The 12,803-nt window shown below is 37.9% G+C and overlaps 1 protein-coding gene across 1 annotated transcript; it reads right to left on the bottom strand.

Moving 5' to 3' along the window:
- Positions 1-10,511: 10,511 nt before the first annotated feature.
- On the bottom strand, positions 10,512-12,250 carry PPDPFL (pancreatic progenitor cell differentiation and proliferation factor like). Its single transcript, XM_061996061.1, has 5 exons — positions 12,196-12,250; positions 11,970-12,056; positions 11,276-11,365; positions 11,085-11,184; positions 10,512-10,675 (listed from the first exon to the last, which is right to left on the bottom strand). Exons 2-5 carry the CDS (start codon positions 12,025-12,027, stop codon positions 10,663-10,665), a joined length of 261 nt encoding a protein of 86 aa, XP_061852045.1. The 5' UTR covers positions 12,028-12,056; positions 12,196-12,250; the 3' UTR covers positions 10,512-10,662.
- Positions 12,251-12,803: the final 553 nt, after the last annotated feature.

Below are 12,803 nucleotides of genomic sequence, written 5' to 3'. Positions count from 1 at the left end.
GGGGGGAAGGTGGTCTTAAAGGTCCGCTTGTGTTCATCATTATACCACTCTGTGGTGTTTTCTGTTTGTTGTGTTTTGGGGTTTAATGTCTTTGATTGGTGGTGGATCAAATTAATTTATATTTTCTTCCCCAAATTAAGTAGTCTTATTTGTTTTGCCTGGCAATTGAGCCCTTCCTGTCCTTCAGGAGTTCCAAAGTTCCCTTGGTACCTATGGCCGATCATTGTCCTTTGTTCCCAGATGGGCCTAAATCAGGACACTTCCCATTATTAAGCCATCTTCTACCCTGAAAGGATTCTAAAGCATACTTTATTCTAGAATAAATTATGTTATTTGTTCTTGTTCTATGTAATTATATTAAAAAAATTCTTCTTCAGTAGAGACCAAAAGGGGAGAAAAGTAAGCATGTGGAATATTTGTATCCAAAGAGGATTTTGATAATCAAATAAAATGGCCAGTCTGTGGTCACTCATTATTATTATGGTCAACCATTCACATTCTTTACTGTACACTAGGTACCAAAAATGTACTTAGGGCTGTGCAAAATATGATTGTTGTCTATTCCTTAAAGCTAAGAGACAATGTAGGTACTAAGAAGGATACAGGCTTCGCAATAGCATTTCACTCATTATTGAGAGAAAAAGTCTGTACCTGTATCTGTTATGTTTTACTTCCAAGTTTAAGACAACATACGTTACAAACCACTGATGTTAAGTATTCCCATTCCTGTCCAGACAGTTTCTTGACTGGCAAAAATAGACCAGTTATAATGTAGAAAAAATCAATTTGATAACAAACAGTCACTTGAGAATTTTCAGAAAACCAGAGAAGGAAAAGGCAAGATGAAGTCAGAGGGTTTATATCCCACTTTCTCTGCCCTTATCTCTCCTCTTTCAAATATTTATGTCCTTCTATACCTTTAAATACCAACTCTACACATTGTAATCTGTAAATTTTTTAATGTACAACCCATGAAACTGCCCCACACCACCCCACAAGTTGAGAACCATTTGTGTTCCCATTTCATGCTGTGTGAGAAAGTAGAGCTAATTAGATTATGCTAAAGGAAATCTTAGTAAGTCTTAAAAGAACATTCTCAAATGAGAGATTTTGTTCATGCTTTTACTGCTCAAATTGTGCCCACACTTTTCAATGACCCAAAAACTATGCTATTCAATAAACACTGAAAATGCAAAGAATTCTTTCTCTCCATTCCTCCCACGTGCATTTACACACATTACTGTAGAAGGCTCATAAAAATGAAGCATCAGGGATGAGGGCCTTTATTTAGCTGAGGAGTAATAATTTAATACAAGTGTAATGCACACAATGTGTTGACTTGCAAACAGAATAATGTAAAATCTTCAAATACATGCTTTCAATAAAACAATATTTTAAGAACACTTTTTTAAATTAATGTGTTCAGACAATGTATGCCTTCTATATTATCTATTCATGAATCTTCTTCTCCCTCATACACTTTAAATAAATGTTGAATTGACTTGCCAACTAATTATAGAACAGTGCTGAGCAAACCTCAGCAGAGTAACGTTAACTCTAGTGTCCTAAGTGACTTACATAATACTAAAGGCACTTGGATTTCTTGGAAATAAGGAACTACATGAGATGAACTCCTCATCCTGAATTTGTAGCTCAGTATTTCAGCAGCCAAATATAAGCAGTGCTCTTTCTAGGTCACGCCTCCACATGAGGGAAATGGATATGAGATTATTAACTGAAATTTACTTTCAGCTGAACAGTCTTTTCAATCCTGAAAAGACACCATAAAAATATCCTTTATTTGTTCACCCCGAAAATGTATCGCTTTCATCAAATAAATGTACACCAAAGTAGCCGAAATCCTGGTAAAAATATGTCCTTACATATATTCTGCCATAAACTGCATAGTCATTCTTCATATTGTAAATTATGTAAATAAAAAGATAACTTCCATTAATAAATTTGAAGTATTAAAAAAAAATGCCTATCAATGTCATAGTAACATGTGTGGCTATGCTTCAGAGAGAAATTGCCAGCAGCTAAAAACTAATGATATCACTCTCTTGACATTCATTCGCCCAGGAATTTTCACCTCATTAGAGACTTCAGTCCCTATAGCTAAAGTGTTTGCCAGAGAAGAGAGGGGAGAGGAAGAGAGGAAAGGGAAGGGATACCTGACTCTTTAGTGTAAAATGGTGAATGAAGTCCACTAGTTCTGTGATAAGAAATTTTTCAATCGATCTGGACCCTAGGTGAGCCTAAAGATTTTCTTTCAAATAATTTGCAGCAGCCAGTGAGAGCTTGGCTTGTTCATCCTTCTTATTTCCTCTCAGCCTGCCCATTTGATGGCTATAACTAGAGACATCACTGCTAGTGCTGTTTATTGAAAGGAAGGGAGAATCAAGCCCCCATGTGCAATATACTACAGCGGTAATGTTGCATTCTGAGAGATTATTAAAATGCTTGCTTTCTCTTATATTGCAGGTTAATGTTAAACTCAGCTTGTTCCTCACACTAACATCTCCTTCTAACAGTCATTATTATAGTCAGTCAAAAAACATTCTTTCTGTTCTTTCACTAAAATACTACAGATGTTTTAAAACTACGCTTTCCCAAAAATTCACATATTTATTTACATACCCTTTGGGATATGTCTCAAGGAGTTTTGCTTGCCTGCAGCCCATCATTGGGTCTTCCATAAAGATTTAATTCACTTTACTGTAACATATGCATAAAACTGGGCGGTGAGGGAACAGGTGAAGCAAATTCTGAGAAGACTAGCCCATAAAAGAGGTCTTAAACAAAACTCCCACTAGCCATCACAGGAACGTATCCTGTCAACATATTTCAGCAATGTAATTTTTCAGCCAAAAAGTCAAAGTTTTATCGAAGTAAAAGATTGTGCTGCAATCCTACCCCCTGTTTTACTACAAGGCTCTGGGTACTTTCAATCCGTTTTCCTTACTTGCGAGTTGCCTCAATATAAATGATACCAGTGCCTAGTTCCGAGTTTCTAATATGATCTAGTTTATCTCCTGGTGACAGAAAAAAAACTACCTCTGGTTGTTTTGCGGGATTTTTTTAACCAAAGATGAGTAGATTTATGTCCTGGAGGTAGGCTGATCTATTTTAGGACTGCTCTTTGCCTGGCTGCCCTTTCTATCTCATTTCTGTATTATTCCTGTGCAGGTGCTACAAATAGTGTTTGTTTTTGTTTTGACTTTTTTAATTAGTGCAGAGAGTAATTGGGGCAGAGGAGAGTGAATGAACACTGACATAAACTTAACCCCTGTGACACTTTGAGCCATAGCAATCCCTACATATCATTAGCATTTTAGGTAGGTGTGAATGACTATTAGAAGTATTCACTTTGTGATCTTTTCAGTTTCTTACTTCAAATCAGCTGTCAATGAGTTTACATTTATTTATTATGAAAAGCACTTTTGATCTCAGTGGATTTCAGCATCAGGTGACATTGAAGGATTGCCTTCAGTTTAAACAAATCTCAGATGACTTTCCTGTTTTGAGATGAACTAAATGCTATGAGAGTGAGCAAGTTAAACATGTGGAGGATATAGTGTTTGACTGACATTGTACATAAAAAAGCCTGCTCTCAGCAGAGGAATGTTTTGGCCAATAAATAGTAGTCTTTTATCTTGGCAAGTCTTCCTTTGATATGTATAACAAATGCCATGGATGCTTTAATGTCCAAAAAGAAGTTAAAGGACATTTATTTTCAGAACTAGTCATAAAGGCCTCATATAATACTATAATGCCTAGCAGTTGATGCCTTTCAAGATTAATATCCAATGCTATGTTTTAAAAATGTAGAATAAAAATCAGTCCTTACATGAGAGTTACAGTCTATGCACATTTAGCTCAGAAGGACTGAGCTGATCTGCTTAGTCACTGGAGCTCAGTTTTAATGGCATGAAGGGGTTTTAAAAGTGTTCACACCACAAAGCTAACCCCTCCATATAACACTTCTGCTGCATTCATAGTATGCTGACAGATAAACAGAGAACAAACAACTCCTCCACTAAATATATTAAGCAAAAATGGCATAAGATTAATGTAGGACAATAATTATGACAATGAGGAAAATAAATAGTGAAGGCAGCAATCTGTTTCCTTAATACATTTCAGCTTGTCATTCTTTTGTAATGAAATTGGGAATACAAAGCAACTAATGCTTCATCCAGAAAAAATATATTTCTGCACAGAATGAGAACAAGGAGGAGCTTTTGGGGTTTTTTCCTCCAAATTGACTGTGTATTTTGAAGGCATGCATTTTATTCTGACAGAACATAAGTGATTGCTACAAATAACATACTTTTACCCTGCCCTTTACATCCAAGACTTCACTCAGTCTGCTACCACCATGGAGAAATTGTCTAGCCACTAACACATCCTGTCAGGACAATTCAATACTAATTCTAGATTTTAATTGAACTGAAGTGTATGGTGGGTCTGAGCTGGAGTCATGATGGCATTCAATCATTCTGGTTAAAAGATAATGCCAAAATACCTATACTGATGAAAATATTTCATTGTGTATTTTACCCGTAGTATTATGTGTTCACTTCTGTACTATTATGAGAAGTGAAATATGCAATTTAGAGATTTTTATAAAGATAGGTTTATTGCAAGAACCTGTTTTAGATTCAAAAAATTTTATTCAAATTTCAAAGTGTTTTTTTAATATGGAGATACTCTCTATATAATGTAACAACAGAATTAAACACAAATAATTGCCCAAAGAAGACTGAAAATATTACAGTTTTTAAAAACATTAATTTTTCTGTTATTTCATACAAGTATTTAGTTGCAATGCATAGAACTCTTCAAATGTACTATGATTTATTAAGGAGTCTATTCACTAAGTGACATTTTCATGTGAGAGCACATGGTTTAGCATCCAAGATTTCAAACTGGACAACATTTTCATGTGATCCCAAAACCACACCCTCATCTTTTTCCTTCTCATTTGACTTCTTTAGCAACAGTTTGTATGTCCTCACATAATTAGAAATAAACAACAGAGACTAGCTTTTAGCTTTGACTCACAGAAGCAAAAAGCTTATCTCCTGCTTCTTCCACCTATTGAGCCACTCTAATTGTGCTGAATTACTTTTTGAAGTCAGTATGGCTGACCAAATAAAATGATGCAATCTCTTTGGAAATTACTGTCAAGATCCTTGAAGAGGAGATAGAATCAGTACTTTAAATTTTTTTGCTTGTTATTTCAGTCATGTATTTCTGACTAACCCCAGAACTGCTTTTCATAGAGAAATTCAAGATGGAACCAATGAGGAACATCTTTAAAGGTGAGTGTGATCAACCATGGAAAATTTTACCAGGGTCTTTTACAGACTCTCTATCACTGACTACTTGAATGTCAGGATGAGATGGTGTCATGGTTTGACATGACAGCCATTTCTGGTAATGGGGAAGAGGTTGTAAAATGGCTCCTATAAGAAGTTGCTCAAAACTCTCCCCAGCTCTGAGCCAGACCCACTTCTGGGGCTGAGCCAATCAGACACCTCCACGATCACTTTTTAAGAAGCAGCTGAAAGAGGAGCATTCTTCCTGTTCATTTTTTTCTTCTGTCTCTTCTTTTCTGGCTGGTGGTGGTGCAAGGAGTTAGAAGGGAGAGAATGCAACCATTCAGATCCCAAGGTCAGTGAGAGAAGAGAGGAGGAGGTGTGCTGGAGCACAGACTCCCCTGCATCCTATAGAGAGGACTGGTGAAGCTAGCTATTTGTTTGCATTTCATTGAAGACCTCTCATCAGGGTCAGTGATTCTCTTGATTAAAGACACAGTGCCAGGTACAGTGACTATGGCTGGAGGAGTCCGTGTCCCATATGAGGGATCCCATATTCACAGAAGCTGTAACTGTGGGGAGGAATCCATGCCAAAGAAGTTCATTACAATTATGCCCAGAAGAGGCCATGTCTCAACAGAGGGACTCTGTATCTGCAGAAGCTGCAACTATTGAGAAGAATCCACGCCAGAGAAGTTCATTGAGGACTGTGTCCCATGGGAGGAACCCCATATCAGAGCAGGGGAAGAATACCAGGAGTCATCCTCCTCTGAGAAGAGAGAAGCAGCAGAGCCCGTCTGTGAGAGATTGACCACGTCCCCCATTCCCTGTCCCCCTGAGCCATTGAGGGGGGAGGAGGTAGAGATATCGGGAGCAGTGAGCTGGGCCCGGGAAGAAATGAGGAATGGGGGAGGGAGATCTTAAAGTGCTGCTTCTAATTTTCTCAATCATCCTATTCCCTTTTTTGCTTTTTGTTCTGTTCTGTTTCTTGTAGGTAGTAGAATAAACTTTACTTTCTTTCCTCTCTAAGTCAAATACTGGAGTCTGTTTTATCCAGAACCACAGTTGGCAGTGAGCCCTCCCTGCCCTTTTCTCCAACCTCAAAAACCTTGGTTATCTTTTTACTCCCATTTCACTGGGGTGGGGGTGTATGGGAGGCACCAAGCGAGAGACTGTCGTGGTGCTTCTTTGCTAGCTGAGCAAAACCACAACAGACGGTTTTTCACATATTGCAAAAAGAGCAACAAGGAAAAAAAAATCCAGAACAAAACAAATCAAAACTACAAACCAAAGTCTGCATAGTGTGTTTTTAAAGAGTTATTCCCAGTAGTGACACATTTCTTGTGGACATCCTGGCCTTAGCCAGGATGGATGACTGTCAGTAGGGTAACTGACATCCAGCCAGTCTTGTCAGTCCTGTTATGGTACAGGCTGCTGTACCTCAGCGAACCTCACAAACTGATAGATGAGTTTTGTCTTGCATCCAATACTGTTATCCCAACTAAATAAGTAAAATGAGATTATGGATTCTGTGTTACACGAAAATTAATCTTATTGAAGTCAAAGACAGTAAAGTTTTAAGCAGATGTGGTGGCTGACTCAGCAAAGAAAAGCAAAAACTTTTTGACTGTACACGTATTTTTTTTTTTCTTTTTATTAGTTGATCTAATAAAAGTATTATATCTCTGTCCAGATTATGTCCTGTCATCATGACAACAATCAGTTTTATAACTCTGTTTTTGAGAAAAAGTCAATAGAGTGTCTCTGAACATACTATTGAGCATTGTAACTGGGAACTGAATATTTTGGCACAGGGTTTGAAAACTTATTTCTTCCTCCACAGTTTGTCAGAGATAGAAGGAGTGGAAAAATGAAAAACGATGCTCTCCCCTGACTTCTTCCCAATATACTGATCTGATTCTCTTCCCTATTAGGAATAGCCTCTTTCTATTACAAAGACCTATCTTCCAGTGATTATGCAAAGTATATATCACATCTGCTACTGCCAGAACAGCTTAAAATGGCATATGACGGAGTGCATGACGAGAGAAATCTGACAGAATATCTCCATCACTGAAGAGTCAGTCAGGACACCAAACACAGTCATGGTCAAAATTTTTAGTCATCCACTCTAAGTGCAATAAACCAATAAACGTTTTTCCAAACAATATTAAACCTGCTAGAAATGGCTGGATGAATTCTGCTTGGATTTTCCTTTGAAGAGGAGTTGAGAAATGACAATAAGAGAGAGTCTACTTTCAAGAAAAATAATGCATTATTAGTTAAGATCATTAATAAAAAAAGAGGGATTTGCACATATTTTCACAATGTTGTAATATCACAAATAGAAATAACCCTTCCAAAGAACTTACAAAATAATGCTAAATCACACTGTTTATGGGAGTCTTGATCACTGCACATATTAGAAAAAAAATTACTTATTCCTAACAACTCAAATTGATTTTGATTTGCTGTTACTTCTTATATTGAAAACCTGTTTCTTAAATGGATTCGTTTATTACTCTTGCTTCTGCAGACAAGGCAGAAAAAAAGAAAGCCCATTTCATATTTCCACAATATGTAGTACTGCTTCCCTCACATACAGACAAGAAAATCCTTGGAAAGAAATGCAACTTTATGGTATTTCTTCTGAACCATAACAAATAGGGTGAAAAAAAAGAAAAAAATAAGTCTTATGGTAACAAATTTCTCTCTCTAAATGCACTCAACGGGAAGATTTCATCCTTCTTGAACCAAATCAAACATTAGATGTCTTTTATTATGACTTTTAAAACAGTGTATTACTAGGACCAGTAGGCTATGACTTAGTTCTTCATTTTAGTAAAGAAACAGAAGCCTGATACACGTGCATTTGAGGAGGGGTAAAAAAAATGCATTTTTCAAGTTCATGTCCCCATTTCTAACTTGACAATGATAGCTGAATCTAACTTAGCACTCACACTCTGGTACAAGACCTGTTTCTGAAACTTTTTTTTCTCAGATAGATAACAATATATAGATTAACTTCCTAAAAACAAATCTCTACCCATAATCCTAAGAGATTTTTTTTTTCTACTACAGATAATCTTTGAACATTTGTACCTGTCTTGCCCCAACAGGTATTAAAATTGTATACTTTTCCTATTATTCTAGGCTGCATTTAAGCTACACAATATAATTCTCCATATTTCTCTCAGCTTCTCTTTAAATCATGCAAATTTTGGCTTTTACGCCCCAAAAGGTTGCACTATATTGAATTTTAATATAAGAAAATTTGTTTTTCCTTGTGACCATGATGTAACAAAATTCAGCCCTTTGATACTTCACTGTCCCACTTCAATGTCCCATTTACCCATATCTTCTCAGGAGTTTGTCATAGCAACATTGGATGATATTTAATAGATTTATTCCAGGATAATTATAGTTTGAAGAACTGTCACAAATAATTGAGTTGAGGGTGGTATTACCCCAATGCTGAGCTGATTACAGTAAAAAAGTGATGTGAATGGCACAAGGGCACCACTCCAGAAGAATTTTCAATGACCATGATGCCATTACAAAAAGCAAGTAGTTAATATGGACTAAGCAGAAGAATGCTAAGAACATGCAGTCCCCCTTCATTTGTTCTTTCACTTTTCTCACTCGCCACCAAGAAAAAGGGGGGTTGGGGGACGCTTTGTGTGTTTTTAAACATGCTCTTTAAGCATGTTCTGCATCCCATGTTCTGACTACATGACAGAAGCATCTTAAGCTCAGCAAGCAATATGGAAGGTTGTCATTGTACTTTTCTACCATGATTCTGAATCAGGTATTTCTCAGGTACAAGAAGGGCAACATCATTTCTTCTGTGGCTTCAAGCATTTTCAAAGACAGATAAAAACCACCTTCTTGCAACTAGAAAGCTTGGGGTTCTTTTTCCCCTCTTTCCTTTACAACATCACATTAGAGAAATGTGTTAGGGTCTTTTTCCTAGCTTACATAAGACTTCAAAGTGACTAAAGGAAGAACATGACCCACACTGTGGGAATCATAAATTTTACTAATATTTCATACTAAAAACCAAACCACATTCTAAAAACCCAAAACCCACACCAACAGCACAAATGTGTTATTAGAGACCAAAAATAAGTCAGACCAAATGCTGATTAAAGCTTTTTTATTAATAAAGTTAGTATAAAAAACAGTTCATTCTGTACATTTAGAGAACAGACTAAATGAAACTACACAATAGCAGTAAAGTAAGGTATATAACAAGTTGACTTGAAGATTTCCGAAACCATGTTTTCAGAGTTGTATTATTTTCTGTTGTCTCGAGTCATGCATTTATTGTCTCCACAAAATCTGCAGCCTTCCTGAAGCAGACACTTGATATACTTTGGAGTTATTCATAACCATGACAACCATTAACCTGTAACCAAAAATGCTGGCTACGTTGTTTGCTATTGTTAGTTCAACCAGTGACAGACAAAGTTGCATGGACAGTTTACAGGAATGATACAATTCAGCCAACTACTTGTTATTTTCTATGACCTCTATGATGCATTCCAGTTATCCTTGGTAGAATAAATAATGTGACATACTGCTTTGAAATCATCAAGATTAAACAAAGCTATGTTACAGTATCTTTCAAGAGCATGAATCACGACAAACGTAGATTTGGTTCATAATAATAATGTGCTTGCGTTAACACTTTGCCAGATCGAGCATGTAACTACTCTAACAGACAGCAGTGAATATGGACACAATTAGTCACTTGAGAACAAGTGGCTCTTAAGCTACAGAAAAGCAGGTGAGAATAACCTAAAACAGAGCTAGCAGTATCAATTCTGATTAAGGTTGCTCTTCAGCTTGGAAGAAGTCAATGTTCACTAGCACTGCTGTGATACCATGTACCTGGTCATCATATACCTGATATCTGTTATCCTCCTCCAGACTATATATCTGAATACTGTTTACATCAGTGTAACTACCCATAGCACCAGGATCTTAAAAGGTAAAACTTAACAGCATCACCAGTTCTCCCAAAACTAGGACATCTTACTTTTACTGTCATTTTTCTCTAACTATAAGTCATCAAGGTGTTTAATCCTGATAACTTTCATTGGAGAAATCTCAAATTATAGCAACTCTGTAAGGAACAAAGTAGGCCATAGACAGGTTCATTAAGTAATATCATTTAAGCCACTGACAAATATTTTGAAAATAAGTCTCTTCCACTCTCCAAAAGGTTTTGTTTTCTTCTTGCACCTGAAGCCGACACGAGGAACATCCCAAGCCTCTTGGAAAAACATGTTTGTATGTAGTATCTCAGTTCAGAAAAGCCAGCATGCTGTCCTACTCAACTATTGGTACTGCAGAAATATATATAAAAAGGTTATGAGTGAAATATTTTCCTCAAAGACGTTTATCAGCCTAGGTATTTTTGAAAGCATTCATATCATCTTTTTAATAAAGTAAAATGAGTAAACTACCTAAATAGGTGTGAAAGAATTATAGGTTGAGCATTAAATAAATATTTCTGTAAGTGCATAACAGTAATACTCACTAGCATCTGCTTCATGTGAAGTAGCATATGAGTTCATTTATTGAAATGAATGCATGGGAAGCCTCTATAGCCATAGACTTGCTGTATCTTTTATTTAAGTCATCAAAATAGCATTGTACCCCCAGATTGTTTTAGCTGGTTATGACTTGTTTAGTAACAATTTTACCAAAAAGAAGGTGGAATGTTACTCTCACCATTGTAAAAACAGGACTCACCTGCTTGCTGATAGTGTTTTTCTGCCAACAGCTGGTGGAGATGGTTCACTATGGAAGAAGCTTTTTATCCACCAATATTTATCAATTAACTCAGGTAACCCTGCCAAAGAAGCAAAAACCCACAGCCTTAGACACTGCCTGAATAACAATCAGGTGAAACTAGAAAACTGTTTAAAAGAAGGGAACAATACCATGAAATGCTTTGTCCTGGTCTGTTGTGTTCACAGTATCCAAGCAGGAGGAGGAACTGGAAGAAACACTGGATTCTGAATTCTGTCTTGCTGTTTGTAGAAAGCAGAGACACACAGGATGAAAAACATACTTTGAGAGACTACACTATTTCTACACTAAGAATTTTTCAGACCTGCTCCTATCTTGGAGGAAATAAACTGAAAGATACGTTTACTTAGCCACATATATAATATGTACACATATTAATAGCAAACATTGTTCCTGCTATCCTCCTCTGGACTATGCATCTGAATCCTGTTTACATCAATGTGATTGCTTATAGCTCTGGTATCTCAACTGTAAAACTTCACAGCATCACCTGTTCTCCTAGGACATCTTACTTTTATTGCCATTTTTCTCTAACTATTCAAGTAATATACTTCATATTACTTCATAATAGTCTAACTTTATACCACATTCGCTATTCTACTACAGTTGTTTGTATAAAGACAAAATCATACTGAGATCTGTTTGCATAACTTTAACTGAAGTTCGTGAGAAATCTTCTGATCACACACATATTGCTATCAAAACAAACTATTCTACTCGTGAATGTTCATCAAGCACAAAACAACCTCGTTGCTCTACTTCCCATTGTGATACAACTAAACACTGTACCCGCACTATATCTTCCCGACCTTCCTGACCACTTACGCCTCCTGTAGTACTGGTTCTTGGCCAGGAGGCAGCCAGCGGACGGCACGGAGGCCATGGCAGCGAATCCGCCTCTCTCGGAGGAGCCTGCGGCGAAAACAAAGCGCTTTGCTGCGGAAGGCGGGGGGGGGGGGGTGGTAGGGAAACAGCGGCGAGAGTTTCGGATGCCACGACCCTGCCGCAGCCCGCAGTCCCCGGCCAGGGTCTACCCTACGCTCCAGCTCACCTGCGTCGCCTACGGAAGAGTAGACGTCGAGACACGGTGGAAAAACAGCCCGGTAGCGACTGTCCCTGGGGCGCGGGCTGCCGCTATATGGGCCGCGGCGGTGGCTGGTGGCCCGCCCCGAGGGCGGTGGGGCGGGACGGCACGGGACGGGGCCAGCCCCCGGCACCCTGCTGTCCAGCCCGGGGCAGCCCACGGCGGTCCCCGGGACCCGTTCGGGTCACCTCAGTCTGTCTTTCCGCGTCTTATCTCAGAGCACTTTCCGGGATTAAGAGCCTGTGGGGTAAGGGAAAAGTCAACAGAAAAAGCAGCAAACGATTTTGGCTATTTGAATTGTCCCGGCTCCAGAAAGAAATGTTTTAGTGTTGTTTTCCATAGCAGGAGTTGCGGTTAAGAACAGCCATGTATGATGTGTTACATGCCATACTACTGTGACATATCCGATGCTTGGATAGTGCCTCCTATCTCAAATGATAAGGACATAGCTTATAAAAGCTCCTAGCATATTTTTAACGAGGTAAAGCATGCTGCAGGGAAACTGCCTGTAAAATAATAGTCACACAGGAGCTGTAACAGACAGCATAATGTATTTTCCTGGGCCTTTTTTTTAA

The sequence above is a fragment of the Colius striatus genome, chromosome 4 (genome assembly GCF_028858725.1).
Source record: "Colius striatus isolate bColStr4 chromosome 4, bColStr4.1.hap1, whole genome shotgun sequence".
Lineage (NCBI taxonomy): Eukaryota > Metazoa > Chordata > Aves > Coliiformes > Coliidae > Colius > Colius striatus.
This window is presented reverse-complemented; position numbering and strand designations above follow the sequence as displayed.

What these genes read in the sequence shown, in the direction of transcription:
- PPDPFL (XM_061996061.1), bottom strand. Translation starts at nt 12,027, where the DNA reads ATGGCCTCCGTGCCGTCCGCTGGCTGCCTCCTGGCCAAGAACCAGTAC. An exon ending in GAACCAGTACTACAGGAGGC is followed by an intron (nt 11,366 to 11,969) that starts GTAAGTGGTCAG and finishes TTCTACAAACAG; the next exon opens with CAAGACAGAATTCAGAATCC. An exon ending in CCAGGACAAAGCATTTCATG is followed by an intron (nt 11,185 to 11,275) that starts GTATTGTTCCCT and finishes CTTCTTTGGCAG; the next exon opens with GGTTACCTGAGTTAATTGAT.